Source organism: Lemur catta, chromosome 9 (genome assembly GCF_020740605.2).
Source record: "Lemur catta isolate mLemCat1 chromosome 9, mLemCat1.pri, whole genome shotgun sequence".
Lineage (NCBI taxonomy): Eukaryota > Metazoa > Chordata > Mammalia > Primates > Lemuridae > Lemur > Lemur catta.
This window is the reverse complement of record NC_059136.1, coordinates 3123818-3150438: the sequence shown is the minus strand read 5'-3', so window position 1 is coordinate 3150438 and position 26621 is coordinate 3123818. Positions and strand designations below refer to the sequence as shown.

Below are 26621 nucleotides of genomic sequence, written 5' to 3'. Positions count from 1 at the left end.
GGTGGTGTTAGGGAGGAGGCAGGAGTTTAAGGTGAGGGGCAAGGCTCAGATGAGAGGTAGTTGTGATGCCCAGGTTACGGGTGAGGACACCTCTTGGAGAAATTCTGGATACGTCCCAGTTTGGGCCGAGGCATTATCATTGTGTGCTCACAGTTGGAGAAGTCTTCAAGAAGAGCTAGGAGAGGCGATTGGAGAGCTGCCTTTTGAAAAGTTGCCTGGCCCTAGAGCAGGTTGTAGCTTCTTTGTGGCTCATTTTCCTCATGTCTATAATGAGCCAATAGTCTCTTAAGTTCCCTGCAGTTGTAAGGACACTGAGTGTTCGCCAGGACCTCCCTCAGTTGCTTAGCTGTTCTCGGTCTGCAACTCACATTCCTTCCCTTCCCCCACCAGTGGCCCAACTCAGGCTCAGCCTCAGGGGCCTTTCTGACACCCCCAGCCCCAAAGCCAGCTCAAGCGGTCAGCGCAGCCCTTGGCACGCATTATTCTCTATGACCAGTAAGCACTTATCTGACCACATCCGAGGCGGGGCCTGCCTTCCAGCCTGCGCGCCACGGTGCCCAGCGCCAGCCCGGCAGCCACCTGGCCTCCAGGACGCTTCCCGGAATAGAAAGGATCGGCGCTGCAGTCGGTCAGGTCTTGGCATTTCTCCGAGTGTCAGTTTCAATGTTACAACCAAACCAAACCAACATCCCCCCAAACCAAAACAACAACGAAAAGGAACTGCAGGAGATAGTGTGGCGAACAGTGCAGAATAAAGTGCTTCGTCCATATTAACTCAGCTCATCCCACAACCACACCGTGAAGTGGGTCGTCCTCCTTTCACGGATCAGAGAAGACACAGAGAGGTTAAGTAACTCGAGCGAGGTCGACCGCGGGTGAGTGGACAGCCGGGTTTAAAGCCAGGATTCCTACTCCGCGCAGGAGCCGTGCTTGCTGGTGGCTGCTCGGCGGAGAGGTGCCCAGGTTTCGGGAGCATTTGTCCCTTCCCCTCTCCGGGTCGTGCGCCCCGCTCCCGCACGGACGATCTCGCACGCCCTTCCCGCTCCACACCCGGCCTGACCCCACCTCCCTCGGCCCGCGGCTCAGCCCAGCGCCTCTCCGGCTGGTCGATGCCCAGCCCCTGGCCGTGACAGGAGCGGGACCCGCGCCGCTGAGCCCCCGGCGGGAGCGGGCGAGGACGCCTCCGGGGCTGCACCGCGGCCCTGCGCACCGGGCGCCGCGGGCCGGTCGGGCGAGGGGCCGCCGCGAGGGCGGCGGGGGGCGGGGGGCGCGGGGCGGGGCGCGCGGCGGGGGCGCTCGGAGGGCAGCGCCGAGGGGCGCGGGCGCTGCCGGAAGCCGGGGCGGGGCGCCCGGGCGCGATGCGGTGAAGGGCGCGCGGCGCGGCGGCCGCGATGAGTGCGTCTGCGGCCACGGGGGTCTTCGTGCTGTCCCTCTCGGCCATCCCGGTCACCTACGTCTTCAACCACCTGGCGTCCCAGCACGAGTGAGTGAGCGCGCGCGGGGGTCGCGCCGAGGGCGCGTTGGCAACTTTTGGGACGGGGCTTGAGCCGCGCCCGGGGGCGGAGGTTCGCACCCCGGGGGGCCCCGCGCCGGCCGGGGGCGGGGAGGCGCCCCAGGGGTCGCGCGGGTCGTGGGTGCCAGCCCAGGCTGGCGCAGTCCCGGATCTGGTGCGCGCCATGCCGGGCGCCCGGGTCACGGAGGCGAACACAGCCACGCCGCGGCCCTGGGGGAGCTCGGGGCGGGGGAAGCGGACCGAACAAGGAAATTACAGCCTGGCCACCTTATCTCGGGTGTGCCCTGCTCCTTTCGCGTTTCACAGGAACGTTTCCATGTATGGACTTCAGCATACTTATCATTTCTTATTAATTTTAGAAACTGTTGTGAATGACTAGCAGAAATAGCCCTGAACCGACAGGCAAGGACGTGGGTTCTAGGCCTGGCGGTGGCACCGGCGGTGTAGCCTGGCCCCAGTTTTGGGTTTGTCAGGTGGCCTGTGTGTGCGCCCTGTGGTGACGATCCGACGGGACCGGTTTGGGAAGGGGCGCCGTGAATGGAGAAGTGCTTCCAAGTCTCCGCGGTGGCGCAGGGTGGGGACCCAGGGGCAGAACAGTTCAATGCTAAGGAAACGGGTGGGGTGGAGGAGGGGTCCAGGACTTGGGTTCCGAGTCCTGTCTCCCACTCCTCCGCAGGGCCACTGGCTAGGGGACCGCAGCTGGCAGCTGGAGGCCGGGGAGGGCAGTGGGGAAGGCGCCTGCCTCTGTGCCTGCTGTCTGGGGGGAGGAGGAAGTAACCGATTATGTTTCTCAGCAGTTGGTGCTAAGGAAATTACATCAGTCTGTACACTGCAAACCCCCTTCAGACGTTCAGGCTGCAGAGTAGCGTCTGTATGCAGTGGTGACTTCCTCCCTTCTCACTGCTGTGGCCACCTTTTCCCGACAGCACCTACACCAAGTGCAGACTAGAGGCGGGCAGTGTCTGCCTTGGTCTGACCCAGCCTCTGGCTGCATCTCCTGGAAGCAGCAGCTCTGGGCAGCTGGATATTATGAGCCTGTCAACATAGTGCAGGGGGCAACCGTGCTCCTAAAATGTCATTATGGACAGTTTGGTGACTATATATTGAGTGCCTACTGTGTGCTTGGCACTGTTTCAAGGGTTGGGGGCACAGCTGTGCATTAGCCAGAAAAGGCTGGGGAGACGTGTGTTGAGACAGACATCAACAAATGCATAAACAGATAGTGACATGCTACACAGACAATAAAATAGGGTGACTGGGAAGGCGGCTCGTGGCCATGGAAGGCTTCTTGGAGGAGGTGTCACTTGAGCTTGGGAAGATCTGGGGACAGAGCCTCTTAGGCAGGAGAACAGGAAGCAGTGCAGGGGCAGGAAGCGGACCGTGTTGTGGGAGAGCAGACGGGGCTTACTGAACCGTTGCAGGGCAGCAAAGAGGGTTTGAGGCTGACTCCTACGTTTTGGCCCCAGCCACTGGGAAGATGGTGATGGCATTTACTGAATACAGACTGAATTATGTATTGCTGAGCGTTACTGAGCACATTGCTAAGCCCTACAGTTTTCTTTTCTACAGTGTTTTGAATAATTAGTTCCAACCATTCTTCTCATCCTCCTGCAGGTTAAAATCCCAGTGGCCTTTGACTCTTCTCTCTTCTTTCTCCACTCCCTTCCTCCTGCTGTCCCCTTCCCCACAAGTCCTAGGGCCAGTCAGTACCTGTTCCCTCCTTTCAGTTCTCCCTGGCGCTGGCCCTCTCTGACCGGTGGCAAAGGGTCCCACTCGAGCCCCCTGCTCTGGGCCTGGCCAGAGCCCCCCGCACTAATGCTTCAGCTGCCCCAGACTGCCTTTGCCCCTGGAACACTCCTGTACATTCCTGCCTCCTTGCCCGTGCGCCCGCTGCTCCCTCTGGCTGGGGTGCTACCTTTGTCCCTGTCACCGACTGTTGAAGCCACACCTGGACTTTATGGGCCAGAGAAAAATGCCACTTTTTCCTTTTGAAGACCTTCCCTCTCTCTCTCTTTGAACCCCATCAGCCCCTTGATTACAGCTTTCCCACAGGAGTTACTTTCTTGTGGTCAGAACTTACCTGGCCAGGCTATGGCTCGGCTTGGTAGTGTCCTGCGCAGCCCGGTGCCTTGTGCATAGTGGGCATTCAGTTGTTTGACTTTGTTAAATTGAGCTTCCTTCCCACCAGACCTTTTATGAAAGTCTGAAAAACAGAAAAAGCAAATTAGGTTGAGGGTCAGGAAAGGGTCAGGGTCTCTCTCTCTCTCTTTCTCTCTGCTCATATTCGTCCGTACATGTCCCCTCTCAGTAGGTGTCTGTTCATAGACGGGCATAAGTAGCCCTTCCCACTCCCTCAGACTGACAGTCTTTTCATCCCTTGGTTAGTCTCAGTCATTCCCATCCCCCCGAGTCTCTGCTGGACCTGTTTCTCCCTGTTTAGAGCAGCCCCTGCACTAGGCTGTTGTAGGGTATCTGGGGACCACACCGGGAGACAGAGATGATCTGCTGCCCCAGTTTCACTTCATTCTTCCCTCCTCCCCGGGGCGGAGAGCACAAGAGGACGCCGTGAACCAGTTTACACTGCTCTCTCGTACTCCAGACGTGCACTGGCCGGTGAGTGTGCTGGCTGTGAGCTCAGGCCCTTGGTAGGAGCAGGGATGGATATGTCTCCTGACCACCACCTGTGCCTGTCAGCCTACCCAGCACACCTAACTGCTGCCCTCCTCACGATGCTTCCGCCCAGCATCTTGCTCTTGACCCACTTTAGCTTCCTCCTTCAGCTCATCCCCACAGGAGGAGCCTGGAGCATCCACTCCTGTGCACCACCAGAAACCAATTTTTAGTTTCTCACCTGGACATTGACATTGCCATCTTATCATAGAACTAATCATTCTTATCATATAACTAATCTATTTCTCCCTACATCTGTCATCCATCTATCATCCATCCATCCATCATCCATCCATCATCCATCAGTCTATCCATCCATCATCCATCATCATCCACCCATCCATCATCCATCTGTCATCCACCAGTCTATTCATCCATCATCCATCAGTGCGTCAGTCCATTCATCCATCTATCATCCATCCATCCATCCATCCATCCATCATCCATCCATCATCCATCAGTCTATCCATCCATCATCCATCATCATCCACCCATCCATCATCCATCTGTCATCCACCAGTCTATTCATCCATCATCCATCAGTGCGTCAGTCCATTCATCCATCTATCACCCATCCATCCATCCATCCATCATCCGTCTATCCATCCAGTCATCATCTATTTGCTCCCTGCTCCCCACCCTCCCTTCTTCTATTCTTCTCTTTCTCTCTCCCAGGGACATATGGCTAAGGCTCTCCAAAGGGCCCAATGTTGGGTTGTGGTGGTTTGGAGGGGTCTCAGCTGAGTGGTGGTGCTTGTGGCAGCCCTAAGGGTTTGTGAGGAGGTGGTCCTGGTATAGCAGGCCATCGAAGTGGGCCAGGTTGTTCTCTGTTTAGAATTGGAAGCCCTGTCAGTGCTGGAGGTGTGATAGGGAGAGGATCTCTGTTGGACTGGAGGTGACCCAGGTGGTAGAGTTCAGAGTCCATTGAGATAGGTCTCTCCCTGTAGACAGCAATCTCTCTTATTCATCTAGTCTCCTAGGTCCTGCAACAGTGCCTGCCACATAGGGGTGTGCAAAATGTTTTTCCTTCAATTAATTAATAAACAGATGAATGCAATGTGTGACTGAGGCCACACAGTTAGTCGGCAGCAGAGTGGGTACTAGGACCCAGGTCTCCTGACTGCCAACTCTACCAAGTCTCATGCCCCAGGGCTGCCCCACTGAATTAGGGGCCTTGGCCCCGCCGTCTCCTTGGTGCAATTCCCCTTCCCTGGAGAAGGTCCAGGGGATGTGCCCAACCAAGCCTTACCTTGCTTTCTCTGGCTGGGGGGTTGCATGCTGGCCTGTTGGCCTGGGTATGGGGTGTTGGGCTGTCTTTATTCTGGCTTCAGGTCTAGCCTAGACTCTTCTCCGCCTTGGATTTCCTCGCCTCATTCTCTGGCCCATTTGGTTGTACACATGACGTATGGCCCCTTCTTCCTTGTCCCCTTGGAAAGCGTGTGAGGCTGTGATGCCTGCATGTTCCTTGGAGCTTGGTCTGAGGGTTTCCGACTGGCCCTGAGGGAGGTGGCAGATCAGTGGTTAGGCCTGTCAGCCTCTGGGAATGGGGCTTAGAGGGGAGGTGGAGGCAGCGGGGCAGCGGCCATCTCAGGGGTAGGTGTTGGGGGGGGAAGAGGGAGCTCCAGACATACCGTCTGTGTGCATGAGGCAGTCGGGCAGGGTAAGAGGAGAGTGAGGGCCTGTTGGCTCTGGTCCCTGGAAACCAGGGGCTGTGGCCCAGACCGGCCAAAGTGTTGCAGAGAAACTTCACGAACTCTACGGTGCCATGGGCTGCAGGCAGAGGCAGAATTATGTATGAATTACGCAGCGCTGGGAGAGAGTGCATTCAATAGGCAGGAAATTCCAGGCACCATTGTGTTTATTTTGTTAGTGACCACCTCCCTGTTCTGGTTGTTGCAGTTCCTGGACAATTGTAGGGGTTGCTGCCCTCATCCTGCTGCTGGTAGCCCTGCTGGCTCGTGTCCTTGTCAAAAGAAAGCCACCCCGGGACCCGCTGTTCTACGGTATGTCTCCCCGGAGGGAAATCATTTGTGTCTGCTTAATTACGTAATACTTCTGGCCTCAGTCACATATTCCTCCTTGGTTGTGAATGCTGAGCCCATCGGTCACGGTGGCTGGAAGTGCAGGTGCTGCGGGACCACGCGGCCCTTGCCTCCAAGCTGTCACCTCTCCAGGGCTCCAGACCCCACTCTCTCCCAGGTGGGGTCCTGGTGGAGGGTTCCTGCCAGGGCCAGGCAGGGCGCCCCTCCATTCTTTGCTCCCAAATCCCCAGCATGCTTTGACCTCTGACCTCTGACTTGACTCCTGTACCAGCCCCTCTGGGCTTCCTGCCTTCAGCCTGCTACTTGCAGTCCCCTCCACCTAGTGCCGAACTTAGTGGTACCTCATCTCCCCTGTTCATTTGCATAAAGAGGAAAATCAATAGCACCTGCCATGGAGAGTTGATACATTAAGATAGTACTTGTAAAGTATTTAGAACAGTGCCTGGCAAATATACATGTATGGTAAATAAATAATAATGCCTTGAGTGTGCCTTGTACGGCTCTGAGCCTTTTAGTGGTATTGCTCTATTTAATCCTCACAGTCCCTCCACTGGCAAATGAAGATGCTGGCTCAGAGATGCCACGAAATGTGGTCACGGTCACGTGACTCGTGAGAACAGCATTGACCCCCACAGCCTGTGCCCTTTCATGTGCCTGAAGCAAAGCTGTTACTGCATCTGAGCACTTCCTGTGCCGGGCACTTTGCTGGACATTTTGTTCTTTAATTTCTGCTTCAGTGATGCTGCATATCAAATACTCCCCAAATCCTACAGCCATGGACATTTGTTTTTCTTGCTCTCGGGTTTGTGGGTTGGCGGGGGCCACTCTGCTTCAGGCTGTGGGTTGGATTCAGGGCTGTTCTATGTGTTTCCTTGTTCTTGGACCAGCAGCTCCCCAGGGTGTGCCCTTCTCGTGCAGGTTCAGAGGCACAGAGGGGCTGGTGGCCTTGGGTGGGAGCTGCCCCCTGTCACTTCCACCCACATTCAGTGGCTGAAGAATCACAGGGCTGAGCCCATCATCAATGGCACGGGGAGCATTCTCTGCCCACAGTGGACCTTGGCAAAGGTGGGGTGAGAAACAATAATTTTGAGTGATTAGTTTCTCCCAATCCACATATAAACAAGTGAAGCCTGGAGAAATGATGTAACTTGCCTACGGTTTCGCAGCGTCAGCAGATGAGCTGGGTCCTCTGACCACCAGGCCCATCCGCCCTTCCAGGCTGGTCTCCTGTGCCGTCTGTCCCCTTCTCCCTCCCCAGTCCACAGAGTCCACGCTAACTGTCCTGATGACTCTTCAAGGCCGGATGCCTACTCTCCTACAGCCTCAGTCCCCTGTCCTGGTCGCTGTCACAGCTTTGAGCACGCTGCAGCCTCAGGGTCAGGGCCCAGGCCAGACTCCTCGCCCACTAGAAAGCAGAGACAGTGTCCCTGTTGGCATCAGCGGTCACTGGTAGATGACGTGCCGAGCACTTCCTTCCCTGGGAGACGTATGATGGCTAATCACCCTGGAGGGTTCCGAAACACGAGTGTCAGAAAGTGATGCTGTCGGTGAGAACTGGGCCGAAGGCCTCCGTGGAGGCGCGGGGAAGGCACGTCTGCCGGACAGTGCAGGGGCAGGCCTCGCGCTCCTGGCTGGGCAGATGTGAATGGCGCGCTCCTGGCTGCAGGCTCTGGGCAAGGCTGGCTTCTCTTCTCTGCGAGTCCACCTTCTCCTCTCTCCTCTCCATTTCTTCTTTCACAGCTTTTCTTATATTCACTGTCAGATTTTTCTGCTGTCCATGCCCATCCCATTGTCTGAGACACCGACTTATGACAACTTGGAAATGCAGCTTTAGCAAACTGACATGCACTGGATTTCATCACCCGCTGTTTAGTAACTGTTGTCCCGTAGCTATTTGCGGCTAGTAGTTTTAAGCCCGTTTAGGAGACGCCCACAACTCTAGTAAGATTCTCTACGACGCTACAGCTTTTCTTCTTCGATATTCAGTTGTACCATCTTGTTTTCATTTTTTAAAATCACTGGCTTTTTTTCTTAAAGCCATTGTCACTTTGTACATCAGCATCCTGCTTGTCTTCGGGAGCTCCAGTGTGGAGCAGGGCAGACGCGGGCACACTGTGAGTGGGCCTCTCGGCCATCATTGGGATGCATCACCTCATCTGCGGCATTGTTTTAAACCTGGCGGTCACCTCTCTGCTTCCTTGGCCACCTGGTTACTGGCTTTGCGCCCACTGCCCAGGTGGGATGTGGGCTTGGCTCTGGCAGCGCGTGCAGGGGAGTGGAGGATGGGCAGGATGGCCTGTGGGATCTTCTGGGACCGAGTCAGCGGTGACTTTGTTACTCTTAGTCCCGTTCCCTGTGTGAGAGCACTGGGCAGGGATGGGGGCTCCATTAACACAGGCAGAGATCTGGCTGGATGTGCAGAGGGTCTATTCTGTGTTGATGATGTCCACAGCGTCTTCTGGAAAACATTAAAAACATTCCATTATTACCGACTAATGCAAAACGCTTAGTAATTGTCCCTCCTGAGCTGCTGCTTTTTAAACTGCTGCTTTCTTTGCTCTAGTGTTTGCAGTTTTTGGATTTACCAGCGTGGTGAACCTCATCATAGGACTGGAACAAGATGGGATCATCGACGGGTTCATGACGTACTATTTGAGAGAGGTATGGGATGGCTTAGTGACTATGAGGCTTCAACCAAAGGGCCAGCAGCCCAGACCACGTGACTCAGAGATAGCAATCCTCTCATTTAGCATAAGCAGGTCCGATACGTGGCACTGCGTGTCCTATAATAGCCTCAGGCTGCTTATTCCCAGGGAAAGTGAAGCAGAAAGGTGGGATTAGACCGTGGGAGTCAATTCTCCTCAACAGTCAGTTCTCACAACCCCTCTCTCTCAAGATCCACGTGTTGACATGACCTACTTCTCCCCTTCATTTGAATTTAATATAAATGACGTACTCTATATGAATTTAATATTTGTGTATCTATGTTACTACATTAGTATCTCAGAAAGGCCAAGTCAGTCTTCAGCTTGTAAAGTACCACACACTGAGGCACCTAACAAAGCCATTTGGTTGTGATGACGGACACTCCCCCACCCCACCCGAATCACAGCATTACAGAGCCACCTGACACCTGAGAGCTAGTCCTATCTTCTTATTTTAGGGTGGGCTGAATCCAGCCCCAGAGAGGTTAAGTGGCTTACTCAGGTCTCACAGGAAATAAAGAGCAGAGCTGAAAGCATAGTCTTCACCTGTGTTTCAGATAACGGGGAGCTTTGTATGGAAGCCAAGAGAGGTGGGGAGACCATTTGGGAAGGTAGCAGTGCTCCAGGAGGGGCGCCGAGGGCTTGACTGAGGCCACAGTGAAAGGGAGGATTGCCTGGGGTGACATTACAGAAATAAAATTGATAGGATTTTCCAAAAGACTGCACAGGAGAATGAGGAATTAAAAAAAAAAAATGACCCTGAGGTTTTGACCGGGGTGGCATGGCCACTAATGCAGAGAGGCCAGGCAGGGGCTGGTTGAAGCGAGAAACTGATGGATTAAAGGTGTTCAGGTGAGTTCGAAGGGCCTAGGGATCACCCAGTTAGATGTCTATCACGCTACCAGGAGAGGACAGCTCTGGCTTTGAGAGCCAGGTGTGTAGGCATGAAAGATTGAAACCATCAAATTGGACGCATTCTTCAGCCAGAGCATGTCAGAGAGGAGCAGTGTGGGCCAGGCTTGGGTATAGAAGTGTTTCTTCAGTTGTTTCCTCCTCCTCTGTGATTTTAATTTGATCTGATTTGTGGGCAGAGATGACAGAGCAGTCCTTGCCCCAGGGGAGCATGAAGCTTCAGAGAATGCCCGGCGTGATCGACGACAGGCTGGTTGATCCACACTCTTCCCCGCTGTAGAAGGGACTTGAGGCAGGGCAGGGGGACACCCACAGCCAGGAGAGCACAGACACGGGAGAGAGAAGAAAGCAAAACAGGTGGAGTCAGAACAACACTAAAACCCATGAAAATTTGACAGTGATTGTCTAGGAGCTGCCTGGAAATGAAACCACCTGCAAAAGGGAAATGTAGCTCATCATATAATCTTGTTTTCCTAAAGTTAAAAATTTCCCAGGAGAGGTATGGCTTTTCGTGGTAGTACAGTCTCTGCTAGGCATTAACTACGAGGCCTTAGTCATGGTGCCTCTAGGAGCCTCTATTTCTTCATCTGCGAAATGGAGCCAATCCTATCCATCCCATAGGGTTGTTGGGAGGGTCAAATGAGGGGGTGGGTGTGAAGCTCTGAGCTCAGTGCCTGCCTGTCTGTGTGTATGTGTGTGGGCAATGAGCGCTGTCCCCATGCCCAGCCCGGTAAGCCGTGGGATCCGCATGAATTATTAAGGTCAGCCAGCGGCTCCGGTGAGCAGGGTCTTCCCTGGCCACTCCTCTGGCCATAACCAAGCACCTTTTGTTCCAGATTTGGCATGGGTCAGTGAGTTTGCCATGAGGCCAGGATTGCCGATAACACCATGTGCCTTTGTATCACAGCGCAGACCTGTGTTCATGTGTCACAGGCCAGCTGGCTAGGCCTTCTCTAGTTCCATCCTCTGTGGCCACACCCTGGTTTTGGCAGCTCCAGGGTAAAGTTATTTTTTCACATTTCTACCAGTTTTGTAACGTTGTAGGGATAGTTTCATCCTAGCAGACTAACACAAATTGTTCTGCTGTTTTATTTTACTTGCAGTACAGGCCTGGTGTTCTGCATTGGAATGTCTGAGTCTTATTTAAAGTGGATCTCTCTCATGCTCTCCCCAGGGCGAACCGTATCTGAACACCGCATATGGGCACATGATCTGCTACTGGGATGGCTCTGCTCATTATCTGATGTACCTGGTGATGGTGGCAGCCATAGCATGGGAGTAAGTCAGTTCACCGGTGTGTGCCTTTGTCACCTTAGCAACTGACAAGCGGTATGTAAGGAAATGTTACGCATAGAGGCAGATGCGCAAACAGGTACACCCCGACGTGAATGTAAGCTCCAGGGGCGCAAGACAGACATGGGTGGGTTCTCCTCGTACCACTGCCTTCTGAACACGTGCCTGGGGTTGCTCCGCAACAGCTCGGGCAGACCTTGGCTTTCTGAGTATGTTCTCTTAGAAGAACAGTCTCATTTTCAGGAATTAAAGTCAAGCACATTCCAAACTTTAATCCAAATTTCAAACCTGCAAAATTTCAAAACCTGAATCTCATTTTAGCTCACAGCTTCTGTCTTTCCCCCAGTTTGGTGTAGCTCTGAGGCTTGTGGCCCTGCACTGAGGCTTGGGTATGCGGTCCTTTCGTTCCTTCTCACCTCACTCTGCAGCTGGCCCTGGGAGTATATACGTGTGTACATGGGATTAAAGGAACGACAGTGGCTGTTCTTTGGTTACTGGTACCCTCTACGGTGATATGCTGACTTAATCTTGTGAGGCACACGTGTGGGTTCTTTGGAGACCCCTGCCACGGGAGCCTTTGCCTTGCACCAGTCCCCACAGTGAACAGTGCTCTCTCTGCCAAATACCTGTGTCTCGCCTGCCCGTGGTGGAACACCCACAGCTTCTTACTGCTGGGGTCCCTGTAACCCAGGAGGTCCATCTTTTGGGGAGGAATCTTTCATGATGTCTCAAGCCCAGCTACCTTCCTGGGCCTCCATTTGTTTCCAGGTTAGAGAAAGCCATGCATTTTTGCCCCATACAAGGCTGCAGTTTGACACCCACCCCCCTGCATGATGTACTCAAGGACAGTGCCAGCTCATTCTTGTCTGTCCTCCCTATGACAATCCCAGTCATTGTGAATGGGGCCCTTGGGGTTTGGCTGTATTTGGCTTTAGGTCTGGGGTGGGACAGGAAGCACACAGTATTCTTCATTTCTGTTTCCCTTCAGAGAATCTTCCTTTTGAATTTTTCTCATAGCCTATTACATAGTATGGAGTTGGGTTATTGGGATTATTAGTTGAAGGAACTTTTTCTCAACATTGAAGATTAGGGGTATATGTCCAGCAGCTCCTTTATAGCATGGGGTACATGTCACTTACTATGTTCACCTTCGGGGCTTTGGTCAAGATTCTGTGACCCAGGGTAAGTCCGTTTAACGTCCTATCACTCGTACTTACAATGATTTGGAATATGAATCCAATTTCCTTTCTTCTTCAAACTTTTTCCTTTCATGCTGTGGGTTTCATACATAGCATGGAAATGCAGGAGTCCTTTGGCCGTGATGACCATGGTGTAGTTTAACAGAACATCAGTGTAGCCAGCATAATTTCCTATTTAAAAGGACACAAAAAAGGTTCTATAGTACATCACACATGGAAATGAAGTTTGATTACCAGGGTTCCTTGTGTTTGATTTATTATTCTTGTTTCACGTGCTTTACTAGTTTGAATAAAAATAATATTGAGGGTCATCTTTTGCTCATAGTATTCTAAGACAAGTGCACTAAGTCAAGCTTTTTTTTTTGTTACAGAGAAAGTTATAGAACCATTGGCCTCTATTGGGTTGGATCTATTATTATGAGCATTGTTGTTTTTGTGCCAGGAAACATTGTAGGTAAGAAACTTTATCTTAAAATTCATTTTCCTTTTCTGAAACAATGGGGCTTATTTTTAAACAGAGAAGCTATTTTGGTGATAATAGAGCCTAGAGATTCTAAGCTTATCAAAACTCTGTTCTGCAGAATTATTCTTTTTTCTTTCCTTAATCTTACCTTTTGAGCAATTTTCAGAAGTGTACATTGAACAATTAGACAGTCAAGTATCAGTGATTCCTGACTTTTTAGAAGGATCTAGAGGGGGTGAGTGTGGTGTTTATGGCTACATTTAGTATGCAAATATTTCTTACAATGCTTTGTATTAGATGTAACTCCGGACACAATGAAAACTCCAAAAATGTACCTGCAAATTAAGATTCTTGAAGGCTGAAGTAAAAGAAGTTATTTATGCATGCAGGAGATCAGGATAGTATATTAAATATGCTTTTAAAATACTATAGATAGGATATAGCTGTTAATACACATCTAATAGTTTTAAACTGAGCCCTTTTTTGGGGGGGGTCTCATTAAAAATATTGTCTGGCCCATAACAAAATTTTAGATGACTTAAGATGGGGAGGTATTCTAAATGTTACTTGTGTTAGATGTGCTTCTGGTAAACTTTTGACTTTCTCTTTCTTTCTCTCTTTTAAATAGGAAAGTATGGAACACGAATTTGCCCTGCTTTTTTCTTAAGCATACCATATACTTGTCTTCCTGTTTGGGCTGGTTTCAGAATCTATAATCAGCCATCAGAAAATTATAATTATCCCTCAAAGGTGATCTTATAAAGTTTTGATGTAATCTGTTCTCAAACTCACAGGGCTCACTCACATCCACTGGCCACCAAACTGAACTATGCCTCCGTGGACTGGAGCATTTGGGGCATCCAATCAGTGTGATTGTTTTGATTATGTAGCATTAGTTTATATCTTAGTTAACACAGCTGTGACGGTCTGTTTCTATCTGAATATGTCTGCATCTATTGGCAAAGCCATACTTTTGGGAACTTCTTGTGCCTGTGGCCACACTGGCTCTTAGGCATTAGATTGTGCATTAGTGTCCTGGATGAAGTCCAGAGTGTGCGGTTTGTCTGGGGCTGTTAATGGCCTGGCTTTTGAGCACCTGGGCACCTCTTTCTGTGATACCTATATATTTACTGTCCTGAGAGGATGCTGGAGAGATAGTCCACGTAGCCATAGGGTCTGCTTCCCAGGAGATCCAGGCCCATGGAGACATCTTCTGAGACATCTGTCTTCCATCCACAGCCAAGGTGGTCAAGGTGAAACAATACTGGCCTGGCAGGTACTCTGTTAAGGTCTTCATTTCAAAGCTAGTTTGTCTTTCTAAGTTTCTTCCTTTTATAGGTATTAGATCATGTAGCAAGATCCTTTAAGCAAAATTGATATATGAAAATATGAATTATTAGAGATAATCAGAACATGATTATTCATTTTACAAAGAGATTTACAACAGAATTCATTAAAATACATTAAAATTTACAAACATTTCATGTGTAAACATTCAGACACCTGCTATGTAAACTCCGGCTGGTACACTGACAACTGGTACCTGCTTCCATCCCTTTGAGGAAGGAAGTAGCTGTTAAAAAGAAAAAACAGATAGTAATCATACCCTTAGTCCTAGCTCCACTGCTTCTGAAGGTTCCATGTCAGCAGAGTATTTATGTCATAAGGCACACAGAACTATTTGTTATTTTTAATGCTAAAACACAGTGATGGCCAGGACTGAATGGGCAGTGTCATACGGTGCTGACAGGAACATAAATTTAGAATTGTTCTGCAAAGCAATTTGGCAGTGTTACCAGTCTTAACAAATTTAACCCTTCAGCCTAATAATTCCACTTCTAGGACCCTATTCTCAGAAAATCATCAGGGAGATGCTGCCAAAGATTCATGTACAAAGTTGTTCATTATCACATTAAGTGTAACAGTGAAAAATGCCTAAATGTCTAAAGTTGGGAGAATAGCTAAAGACTGATGCTTCTATATGGTATTAGTTTTAGAAGAATTTTTAATAACACAGGAAAGTGCTTATAATAGAGGTAGATTATTGAGGGCAAAAAGAATACAGAATTATTTATATACTAAGTCCTAATTTTGTGAAAAATATAGATTATGCAGGTTATATGTGTGTATGTGTATGCATATAAGTGTGTGTACATGTCAATATATTCATTTACATATACTACTGGAAAAGTACACCATCTGTTAATAGTGGAGTGGTGGGTTTATGGTTTACATTTCTATTTTTCAAATAAGTGTATGTTTATGATCATGAAAATGTTATTTTAAGAAAAAATACGGACTCATAGAGCTAGAGGGCCCCTTCAAGAACATCTGGCCCAGTCTCTTCATTTCACAGATGAGGAAACTGAGACGTGAGGGAGGAAATGATTTTCCTTAAGTTCCATGGCCAGTACGTTATTATATGAACTATGAATCTTCAAAATTCTCTTATCCCTCATCATAGCATTTCATGTTTCAGATTTCAGATTCTCGTTTGGCACGTGGGGCCTGCTCTTTAGTTACAAACTCTATTTTAGGTTGTTCAAGAAGCCCAAGCAAAGGACCTGCTGAGAAGACCCTTTGATTTAATGTTGGTCATGGGCCTCCTCCTGGCAACTGGATTTTGCCTGTTCAGAGGCTTGGTAAGCATAACAGATCAAAATAACATAACATTATTATACTATTAATACTTCCAAATGGGAAAAACCTGAAAATATGTTTTTGTTTTTTATCAGACTTCTTAGCAAATTAACACACTATTCTTCTCAGGAGCGTGGACCTGCTCTTCTGCCCCAGGGGGCAGCTGCTCCGGGGCTGTTTTCTACCACCTCCTTCCGGTCCTTAGATCAAGCTCTGCTCACAAGTATCTTCCTTCCCCTATTTTAGGGCACCTGAAAAATTAGCCATCAGAGTCTCATGCTTTTGAGTGCTTTGATGTTTCTGATTTAAATGTAATTATCTTTGGTAAGGGTGATACCCGATACAACTGTGGCACAGAACATCCCTGTGTTCCAAGAAGCAGGGTTGGTGGGATTGAGGAAGGGGTACCTGATCAACAGTTCACACGGATATAGGGTCATGTGACTTTCTCCCTGGTAAGAGTAATGTGAACTATATTGTGCCCAGTTTTGGAATCTTTATATTGATGTGACTGAAATACATGAAGGGAATGTGGGAATTTCATTTTTTCTATTTTTCCTTTACCAATTTTATAGTGTACATGTTAAGAAAAAGACCCACAGGCCTTGGAGTTGGAATCCTGGCCATTTACTAGCTGTGTGGCCTTGGAAAAATGACTGAACCTCTTGACCCCCAGTTTTCTCCTCTGTAAAATAATAGTACCTACCTTATAGTATTGTTTGAAGATTAAGTAATATGCATCAAACACTTGGTAGAGGACCCAAAACATAGTAAGTGCTCGGTAAATAACAGTGCCAGTTACATGATTTATTCTTAGTAGAAATGAATTTGAGGAGCTCAGAATTATATGGTTAATTATATTCAGCTTTAGTGACAATTATTATTGTAAGCCTACGGAGTTGCACAGAAGTTGGGGAGTAGAGTGAAAAGTGGAAGCTGATGTAGCTAATTTATGGGTTTGGGGTCCTTGGGCTGTATCTAAGGGGCCTGTGCAGCCGGCTGGATTCAGGCCAAGAAGCTGTTTTAAGAGTTGTCTTTTGGGGCCCATTTTTACCAACTCAACCACTGGCCCGCATTCATGTTATCTAGGTGGGACAACATTTATGGCCAAGGACATGAGGAATGGTGCCTGAGGGGGACGGTGACTCAGAGGGGACCTAGCAATGTGCCAAAGGAACAGCTATTTGTGGCCTAGAGTCTACACCACCATGACTAAATCTGCTCTGCTCTCTTTCAAAGTGGACGCTGGAGGTGGCTTCAGACAAGACCCTATTTTCAAATCATTATTCTTTACTGCCCCCAAAGGCCATACACTGTGAGGCACTCAAGAGAGGAGGATGCTATTTTTGAACCTTACAAAGCATAGTAAGATAAACTTGGTGTAGAAATATACTTTTCTTCCTGTAGGGAATAGTTGGCTAGTTATTTCCAGGAAAAGTGAAACTGGGAATCTAAAGCAAGCTGTGCTTTGGCTAGCCAAACCTAGACACTTAAAACTGTGAATATTCGAAAGGTACCCAAGAATAGAGCAATAGTTTCCATTTCCTGCTCCGTGATTAACCTCTGCTTAATCTCTTTGGAGTAAATCTGCGGAATATTTATTTCCTTTCTTTCTCTTTCACTGATGAGCCTCTACAATGCATAGTTTTTGTTAAATGGCAAAGCAGCTTGTGACTAAACCTGGCACATTTAGTCTTATCAGCAAACCTAAGAACCAGCTATGATTGTGTTTTTACAATGACTTTATTTTGTCCGTAGATTGCTTTGGATTGCCCATCTGAGCTCTGCCGATTATACACACAACTCCAAGAACCCTACCTGAAGGATCCTGCTGCTTATCCTAAAATTCAGGTCAAGTATTAATAGTTACAAAGACTAAGATTTTTCTAAAGTTAATTTTCTCTATTTAAAAATGTGTAGGCACAGTCCCATATAGGAAATAGGAATTAACATTTTCAAAGATGAAAATGTTGACTTTTTTTGTACTTACTCAGGCCGTTAACTGCTAATTTGCTGACGATGTGATTTCTCTGTTCAATACAGATGCTGGCGTATATGTTCTATTCTGTCCCTTACTTTGTGATTGCGCTTTATGGCTTAGTGGTTCCTGGATGTTCCTGGATGCCTGATGTCACGCTGATACACGCTGGAGGTCTAGCTCAGGTACTAAGAATATCCTCTGTTGAGAAAGTTTACTTGTCATCTAACTGTCATTGTTGAATACGTAAAGAACATCTTTGCTCAGTGTTTTAGAGGAGATAGTTGTCACCTTTTGTTTATGTTCCTTAGAAGACATTTCTGCAAATACATTTATTTAAATATCACAGTACCTATCTAGTAGATGTGTGATCCACTGAGGTTCAGTGACTTGCCCCAGGTCACATACCCAGCAAGTGATGCTGTTGTTTTATAGGACTGTTTCCCTGTCACTGAACACCATGGCTACTAAAAACCGATTGAGAATGGTTATCTTCGAGATGTTTATCTAAATTTAAGATTTTAGAAGTCCACTATACTATGCTATACAGAAACAGGGAAACTGGTTTTAAAACAGTTCTATTCCTGAAAAGCAGGGCCTATCACTTGATCCCTCCCCCTGGCACCTAGCCAAGCCCCTGGCCTCACCAGGTGTTCAGCGAAAGCTTACCACATTGAACCGAACATGAAATTATCCATGGAAAACTTCACACCTGACACAAAGAACACTTTTAAATAATATAACAATTAGCAAAACAAATTGATCTTCTGAACAAGGAAGAAAATTAAGTAATTTTATCTTTTTTTCTTACTAGAAATAAAAAGCAATTGCACTCACTCATCTTTAAAAACATTACCTTTGTCTTGGTCTTTTCAAGCAGGCCTAAGAATGAGGTTCATCCAGAAACTCTAGGCATACACAGTCAATTACACTCCTAGTATAGTAACCAGGATGGCAAAAAGACATAACTAGAATTTATGGGGTTGAAAAACAGTTATAGTATTTAAATGTTAAATCCTTCCAGTTTGAGGTACTACTTAATTATAAAATTAGCATATTAGTATGTAACAAAGTTGATGCAGCATCCAAAGTAATGGTTCTTGTCCTTTACTTGAGTGACTAGAGAGAAGAGAAATTTATCTGCCTTCACTGGTTGCTCTTCCTTTGCAGATTTCTAAATACCTAATTCCTCAGGCCTTGGTTTGGGGTCTTTATTTCTGTATCTTTCAGTACCAAGTATAGGCTGATGACTTCCAATTTCTACCTTCAGCCCAAACTGCTCCCAGATTCCTATATTTAATTCCAAACTCTATCTTTTTACTTGGCTGTCTCACTAGCATCTCAGATTTAATGTGAAAAATAGGACTTGATACTCTCCACAACTTCTCTCTCAGTTTTTCATTATCTTTGTAAATGGCCCAATTGCATCCAGCAGCTCAAGCCAAAACGGTGGAGTAAATTTTTTTTTTTTTTTGGAGACAGTCTTGCTCTGTCACTCCAGCTGGAGTGCAGTGGTATCATCGTCGCTCACAGCAACCTCAAACTCCTGGGCTCAAGCAATCCTCCTGCCTCAGCCTCCTGTGTAGCTGGGACTACAGGCATGTGCCACCATGCCCAACTAATTTTTCTATTGTTTTTGTAGAAATGGGGTCTTGCTCTTACTTAGGCTGGTCTTGAACTCCTGAACTCAAGCGATCCTCCTCCCCTGGCCTCCCAGAGTGCTGGGATTATAGGCATGAGCCACTGTGCTGGGCCAAAAAGGTGGAGTAATTTTTTACATCTTCCATTCCCTTGCCTTCTACATCTAGGCCATCACTAAGTCTGGTTAGTTCTGACTCCAGAGTAATTCTCAAATGCATTAATTTTTTTTTCCCAGCTCCACTGCCACTAGACTAGTCCAAGCTCTCATTACCTTACTTTATGCCAGGCAAACCAGGTTAAATGTTTTACTTACCTGTTTCTGTAAGGATAGGCTATGTGCTATGCTGCAGTAACAAATACTCAATGGCTTAACACAATAACATTTTATTTTTCGCTTGTGCAAAGATCATGTGGGATATTTTCAAGGGCCAGGCCTGGCAGCAACTCAGCTGCGAGGGAGGCTGGTAAATGTGGCCTTCCTGTGTGCCTCCGAAGAATACACAGCCTGATGAACACATAGTATTATGTTTGACAGTTAAAAAAAAAAAGTCTCCATTTAAAGATGAGGAAGCTGAGGCCCAGGACATCTTAAGTTACTTGCTTAAGATCGCAGTTACTAAATGGCAGACTAGAGATATGAAATCCTGTCTGGCTCCAAGGCCCATATTCTTCTCCTCTGTTTTATTAATTAGCTATGGCACAGAGTCCTACAGCCCAAAGATAGACTTGCACATGGCACTGAGGAGTTGGAGAACCTTCAGTGGGGTAGGAGGCAGTGACATCTGAGCTGGACTCTGAGGGCCCAGTGGGGGCTTTATGAGGCTGAGCCTCTCCAGGAACAACGCAAGGCAGCATTCAGGTGTGGGAGTGTGCAGCAGGCCTGGGGGCACAGTAAGCCTTAGGTTTTGTTTTCCTGACCTGATTCCCCTGCCTTATTCTCCTGTATCTTCCAGGACAGAGGGCCGCACACCCAGTTCACACTTGCCAGCCCTTTCTTCAGAAAATTAGGTTGCTCAGAGTTTGACAGCTATTCATTACCTGTGTGCTTCACTTGTACAATCAGGCCTTCTCTGCCTGCCATGCGCCTTGGCCTGCCCAGTGCCAGTCCCCAATGCAGGAAGGCTGGGTGTCCCCAGCTAGGAGGCTAGCTACAGAGGCCAGATGTTGGACTTGGTCAAATCACAGGAGACAACTGGGGAACTAGGCAGGAAAACCGAGGCAAAGGCCTAGTCATGTGGACAGTCAATAGTCAGGAGGCTTAGGAAGTAACATTTTGGGGAAAACGGGTGTGTGACCCTGTAGCAGTAAGATTAAGCCCAGGCTAACCTGTTGGTGAGACTTAAGCTTGCAGATGGGCACTTGTGACTCTAGCTGGGTGGTTCTGGGAAGGGCACTGTAGAGCAACTGGCAACAGCAGGGGCAGCTTTAGCCAGACCTCAGGCCTTGCAGGAACCCTTGGGTTTATCCATCACTGCCCAGTTTAGCAAGGTAGCCTGAAGCCCCTCTCTTATTGGTGAGTGCCAAGACTCACAACCTGAGGCTAAGGACCAGATCCTCTCAATGTCAGAATGTTTCTCCCAACCCAGCAGGTAAAGGGTGGCATAATTCAAGAATTACGTGTCTGACATTCCCATAGCTCTTGGCTGGACTTTAATATCTATCTACTTGTTGTGTGTAGGCTAAGGAAAAGTTAGAAATCATGCCGCAACAAAACAATGCATACTATTGGAACGATGAATGATAGTTATGTGATTTGGTTTATACTTAGCGAATACTTGGTTATGAAATGGATTCTCACCTCAGGGGGGTACCTGATACAGTCATCATAAGAAGCACTCTCTGTAATCTTGATCAGCACCCTTGCTTGCTGAAACTGCCATTCCTAATTCAGAAGCCTTATGCATTCATGATCCCAACTAATTTACTAAAACCTGCTTTTATTTAAAGATTAGTGAACTCCCAAGAGTCTATGCAATTTAACAACAAAAACCACAAAAAACCAACCTTTGAAAAGTTCTAGATCAGTATAGATCAATGTTGGGTAATTACTGGGTCCCTGATTTCAGACCATGTAGGAATCTGCCAAATCTGCTGCCTTCAGAAATCAAAAAGATCAATCCAAAAGTAAAAGAAAATTGAATAAAATAAAATAAAACCATTTTAGACCAAAGAGTTCCTTTGGGGACTTATTTATAACCCAATGATCTTTTCATGTAAAATGCTTACCACAGGATTAAAGCTGCAAGTTTAATTTGAAAAGCATTATAGGCTGCTTAGATCTACTTATTAGCATTTCCTATCAATTGGTATTTTCTATGCTAAAATATCACTGAAAATGAAAAAAAAAAATCAGAGCCAGTATAGTTAATATGGTTAAGAGCATAAGGTCTGGAGGCAGGCTGCTTCCTGCGTGAGCCTGTCACTGATTAGCACAGTGACCTGGTTACTTTACCTCACTGATCTTGTTTCCTCTTCTGTGAAGTGAGGACATACCTTTCTCAGAGCTGCTGTGAGTTAAATGAGGTAATAGACAGGAAGGCTTAGAACAGTGCTTGGCACATAGTAGCTGTGTAACTCTTTGCTGCTGTTATCATTATTGATAGAAGATTCCCAGTAAGAATTTGGAAAAATGCCTTATGTTGCTCAATCTGTAGACAAATTAACTAAGCGATGTGTATAATTGCCAGAAAAACCAAAGAAATTTGGAGAAAGCTTTGGGACAGCTTCAGAAAGGGTTTGGCAGGGAGACCCTGAAGCAGGATCAGTTCCACTTCAGTGAGGCCACACCCCTTCCCACTGGCTGCCCTCAGACCTTCTAACTCCCTGGCTATGCAGGGCCTTGGTCTGGAGGCTTACATGTCGATAATCTGGTTGTAAAGAGTTGACTCCACTGGAAGCAAATTTCCCGTTTCATTTCCTTTATGAAGACCTTTAAGAAATATCTGAGTGTAAAGGTTTAGGAAGAACATGGATAACTGGGATCCTAATGCAAATCCCATTCTACTCATTTGCTTCTGGTGTGATTCATTACTAAAACATCTTTCTTTATTCAGTATTAAAATTAGACTTTGGGTTTAGCATCTTTAGGTGCTTATCCTTTTGTGGAGACATTGACAAATGGTCAAGAAGGGTGTCCAAAAACAAAGAGTCCAGGTTTTCAACAAAGTAGAGCACCAGATCACAAATAGGGGCTTCAGTTGAGTTTTGTATTTGTGTCTATGGAATAGCCCTAGGTGCCTGGCACTAAGAATATCACAAATATCAACTCATTGAACCTTCACAACAACCTATGAGGTGGGTTCCATTATTATCCATGTTTACAGATGAGGAAGCCAGAGGGTTATAGCTCTTGCCCAAGGCCATACTGCTGGCGTGCGGTGGAGATGGGGTTTGACTCTGGTTCCAGAGTCCATGTTCTGAACCACTATACTATGCTGCTCAGAAAACCCTAGGAAAAGATAGCACAGTTCTGGATCAGCAACTCACACTGTATTGGCCAAACAGCCTTTCCTAACTATTGTCCCAATGGTCACATTAGTTTTTGCTTATAACATTAACACTGGCACATAACACTCTTTCAGTTCTTCCTTCTGGAGCTAGGATTGTGATTTTTAGTCATCCTTTCCAGATTGTCTCTGTAAATAAAAGAAAACAGAACTATTAAAATTTAAGCTTTGTTCACTTTTATTGTCTTTTCATTCCAATCATCCATTCTAAAAAAATCAGAGTATATCTTAATTACTTCTGTAAGAGGTAAGATGATTTAGAATGCAATAGAAGAAAAATTATTAGGAACTCAAACCTCACATCACTAAATTTTGGAGATTTCTGGGATCCACATGTTAATTCAGCAGCACCAAGTTCGTGGAGCCAGCCGACTCCAGAGTCGCGTGCAGGCTGAGCTCCTTAGGTCCTTCGCAGGGAGATCTGCTGCTGCTGCTGGGGACATCACCCAGCAGATATTGTCGGCCCTTTATCAGCTGTGTGCTTAGGAAGGGAACCCTTCTCAGGTGAGACTGAGGTTTTTTGAAACTTCAGAACCCTGAACATTTCACACCACATGCCTTGGGAGGACACTGTGGCTGGGTGCTCAGCTGCTCGAGGTATGGCAACCATTACGCCTGTTAGAACTGTGAGCAGTACTGGGAGCTGCCGATAACTGGCCTCAGAGTTCTCTCACATACAAACACCTCTTTTGATTAGCAATGTAATAATCTTTGCCCTTGTTAAATAATTCCAAATAAAAAGGTCTACTAAAATAGGTACAAAAATAGACAAATGCTTTGTAGACTCTTATTTTTTTTGGAGACAGGGTCTTGCTCTGTTGCCCTGGATAGAGTGCAGTGGCATCATTGTAGCTCACTGTAACCTCAAACTCCTGGGCTCAAGTGATCCTACAGCCTCAGTCTCCTGAGTAGCTGGGACTACAGGCGTGCACCGCTATGCCGGCTAATTTTTCTTTTTCTTTGTAGATTTTTTTTATAGAGATGGGGTCTCACTCTTGCTCAGGCTGGTCTCAAACTCTTGAGCTCAAGAGATCCTCCCACCTCGGCCTCCCAGAGTGCTAGGGTTACAGGCGTGAGCCACCACACCTGGCCTTGTAGACCCTTTTTGTATTTTGACAGTCACAAGACCACTGTTGTCGAACGTTTATTGAGCTCTAACAATGCGATAGGTGCCACACAAAACATTAGACACAGTACCTGCCCGGTGGGCTTACAATCTAATCTAAGGACATGAATCATTTTTAAATGTTGCCATGACTTTGCTGTTCATGAAAATGAGGTATTAACTGCACTGGTTAGTGCAGGAAAAGAGCCTATGGAACCACTGACTTTTTATGCAGGCTTCCCTATGCAAGTAGCCACAACTGCTCTTACTTCTTACTCTCTTAAAGTATGGTTGGCATTTTCCCAAATTTTGTGATTTCATGATGTCTACAAGTGTCTATAAAGGTAGAGCCACCAAACCCACATTTCTGAAAACCAGGGTTCAAATTTAGCCTCTAGTCCAGACGAAAAAGTTTGGCTATATATGTAGAAAAACACTATCATTCAAAATAGGCCCTAAGGAAAAATAGTGAGGGGGCCAATCTCCTGCTCAGAGTTCCGAGAATTTCCACAATAGCAGCTCCTCAGGGCACCCTGGCAAATGGCCTTGACTCTCACGGTCTTTTGTCTTCGGAGCCCAGAGATGCACACACGTTTGCTGGGTTGTGTTTGGCATCTGCCTAGGGGAGGTGTGTCCGGGGGCAGAGCCCTCTCAGCGCCTCATGGATCACAGTGCAGACAATTCACATGCTGGTCCTTAGAAACAAACCACGCTAATTTAATTTTTATCTCCAGAGAGTAGCAAAAATGTACCAGAGTATATCTCCAGAATACATCAGTAATTTGTAAAAATGCAGCCCATTAAAATATCTGCTACTGATAAAAATTCATAAAGATGCTGCTTATAAAAGCTTGTCCTTTTCTTGTCATGGGTAAAGTGAAGTGGTAACACTTTTATCTGTTAACCACTTAGCAGAATAAATTGATTTCATATGGAAGAAAATATAAAATAACTTCTGTATTTAAAGCAAATTATTTAGTTCTTCATTCTTATTACTTCTGTGCCTTCTCTAGATTGCAGTATCTTTTGTCTCTTCACCTTGATCCTGATGAACTAATGATTTACTACTTACTACATTTAGATTCCCAATCCTATTGTCATGTATATCTTGAATTTCAGCAAGCTATGAAAATGCAGACTCTGGGCTGCATTTCATAATGATACAGCTTCCTGAAGAAATCCTCCCAAAGGAGCTTTTAATCCTGCTGTGGCCTGCATGCCCTTTTGTAATACAGTTTTCCTCTATGCTTATGAAAAGTATAAAAAAGGCCAATGGGCACATTCTGAATGTGTGTTCTGAACAAGTAAGAAGCATAGAGGGAGGCTGTTTAGCAAACTCAGACTATGCTGGCAAGTCCTACTTCTAACTAAATTATAATTTGATTTGAAAAGTTTGCCTACATGTATATTTGCCATTTTATAACGAGCAGCCATACTCCTACCTCTGCCCAAGTTGGTAATAGCCTTATCTTAAAAACAATGCTTAGTATTTTTTAAGTTGCATAAAAAACAAATAAACAAACAATATACAGCAAAAGGGCTTTGAGTGCTTGTTCCAAGGAGTGGATGAAAAACTGATAAACGAAGCTGAGGTCCCCAGTGCTTCTCTTTAAATAGTTTGTTATGCTAAAAATATTTTAGCTTTTTTAAACTCTGTAGTTTCTTCATTTTTACTGGACATAATTTGTGAGCCACAACTGAGTCTCTATGTAGGATCTCCAGAATGCAGATCAGAAGAAAATTGAGATATTATTCAGATTTTTGTGTTAAGATTGAGCCATTAATGTTTGGTAAGGAACACTGGGTGGGTTAAAAGACAAAATTAGCATGATGAAACCACACTAAAGAACATATACTTTATTTGAACAGTTATACCAAGAATGGCCCTAAATTTAACGAAAGAGTACATTTAATGAAAGACTATCATATTAAAGACTATGGATCATTTGACGGTATTCTGCCTCCAGGTAAGACTGGTTTTGAGGGCACAGAAACGTGGTCTGAATGAACCATTCAGATCTCGTCGTGCATCCAGCTAAACACAAATTTCATGCTTACCCATTTTTTTTTTAATGCAACAGGCTCAGTTTTCTCACATTGGTGCTTCTCTTCATGCTAGAACTGCTTATGTCTACAGAGTCCCTGAAGAAGCGAAAATCCTTTTTTTAGCGTTAAACGTAGCATATGGAGTTCTTCCTCAACTCTTGGCCTATCGTTGTATCTACAAACCAGAGTTCTTCGTAAGAACAAAAGCAGATGAAAAGGTGGAATAAAAATATTACTTCATGTTCTTCCCCTCTAGATCTGTGACTCTTATTATACTGGTACTGATGTTTTGTCCCGTTTATCCTCTTCCCATATATGAATACTTAGAAATACATAAATTCTTGTTCTGCACTAACATGTGTGAGCTACACTGTATCGTGTGGGTAAATTTTCTTTTTTTGAAGGAAAATTGAAGTTGTTGAGAAAGTTTGTTTAAAGAAATCTATTTGAAATTCTTTGTGAATAAACCTGACCATCTATCTCAATATTCTGTTTGACATATTAAATAAATGTGTGAAAAATTACAATTTAGTGCCTATAGTAGTGAGCTTAAAAATCAAAGTATTAAAATATGAATATGGTCTGTGCATATTAAAAATTCAAAATAGTGAACATAGGTTGGAAAAATAACTCTTGCATATAAGATGTATATGCTTCATTATCAACCTCAATATAAAAGGCAAGTCATCAGAATATTTTAAAATGTTTGAAAAGTGTTTTCCCAAAGAAAGTATATTATTTGCTGCTGTTTTAAAAATTGCTTTTACTAAACTTTTTTGTGTGAACGTAAATAGCTAAGGAGGGATAACTTTATCTCTGCCCTTAATGAACTCTTGTTTTATTGGTGGCTCTCAATATTTTTATTGTATTTCTGTATATATTTTTAATAAAATTATTTTTGGCCTTTA

The 26621-nt window shown here is 46.2% G+C and overlaps 1 protein-coding gene and 2 long non-coding RNA genes across 13 annotated transcripts in view; 1 reads left to right on the top strand and 2 right to left on the bottom strand.

The window, feature by feature from the left end:
* LOC123645072 overlaps positions 1-3712 on the bottom strand; it is a 26952-nt gene extending 23240 nt beyond the window's left edge. The window contains exon 1 of the long non-coding RNA XR_006737398.1: positions 3594-3712. This is a non-coding gene — a long non-coding RNA (uncharacterized LOC123645072). The remainder of the gene's footprint in view (positions 1-3593) is intronic.
* TM6SF1 (transmembrane 6 superfamily member 1) lies at positions 572-26621 on the top strand. Of its 11 annotated transcripts, none has more exons than XM_045561578.1 (11): positions 572-875; positions 4113-4126; positions 6083-6186; positions 8789-8886; positions 11017-11120; positions 12706-12788; positions 13426-13547; positions 15335-15439; positions 17196-17288; positions 17481-17600; positions 25749-26621. In XM_045561578.1, exons 4-11 carry the CDS (start codon positions 8866-8868, stop codon positions 25938-25940), a joined length of 840 nt encoding a protein of 279 aa, XP_045417534.1. In that variant the 5' UTR covers positions 572-875; positions 4113-4126; positions 6083-6186; positions 8789-8865; the 3' UTR covers positions 25941-26621. The 11 variants fall into 11 exon arrangements, 9 of the variants coding, with proteins under 9 accessions (XP_045417534.1, XP_045417536.1, XP_045417530.1 ...); XR_006737397.1 differs by lacking the exons at positions 572-875; positions 4113-4126 and adding exons at positions 1350-1483; positions 25537-25634 and having other exon boundaries at positions 25787-25876; XR_006737396.1 differs by lacking the exons at positions 572-875; positions 4113-4126 and adding exons at positions 1350-1483; positions 25537-25634 and having other exon boundaries at positions 25749-25839.
* On the bottom strand, positions 5848-17618 carry LOC123645073. Its single transcript, XR_006737399.1, has 4 exons — positions 17428-17618; positions 13917-14158; positions 12353-12505; positions 5848-8683 (listed from the first exon to the last, which is right to left on the bottom strand). It is a non-coding gene; the product is annotated as an uncharacterized LOC123645073 (long non-coding RNA).

What these genes read in the sequence shown, in the direction of transcription:
- TM6SF1 (XM_045561574.1), top strand. Translation starts at nt 1,392, where the DNA reads ATGAGTGCGTCTGCGGCCACGGGGGTCTTCGTGCTGTCCCTCTCGGCC. An exon ending in CACCTGGCGTCCCAGCACGA is followed by an intron (nt 1,484 to 6,082) that starts GTGAGTGAGCGC and finishes TGGTTGTTGCAG; the next exon opens with TTCCTGGACAATTGTAGGGG. An exon ending in GTGGCAGCCATAGCATGGGA is followed by an intron (nt 11,121 to 12,705) that starts GTAAGTCAGTTC and finishes TTTTTGTTACAG; the next exon opens with AGAAAGTTATAGAACCATTG.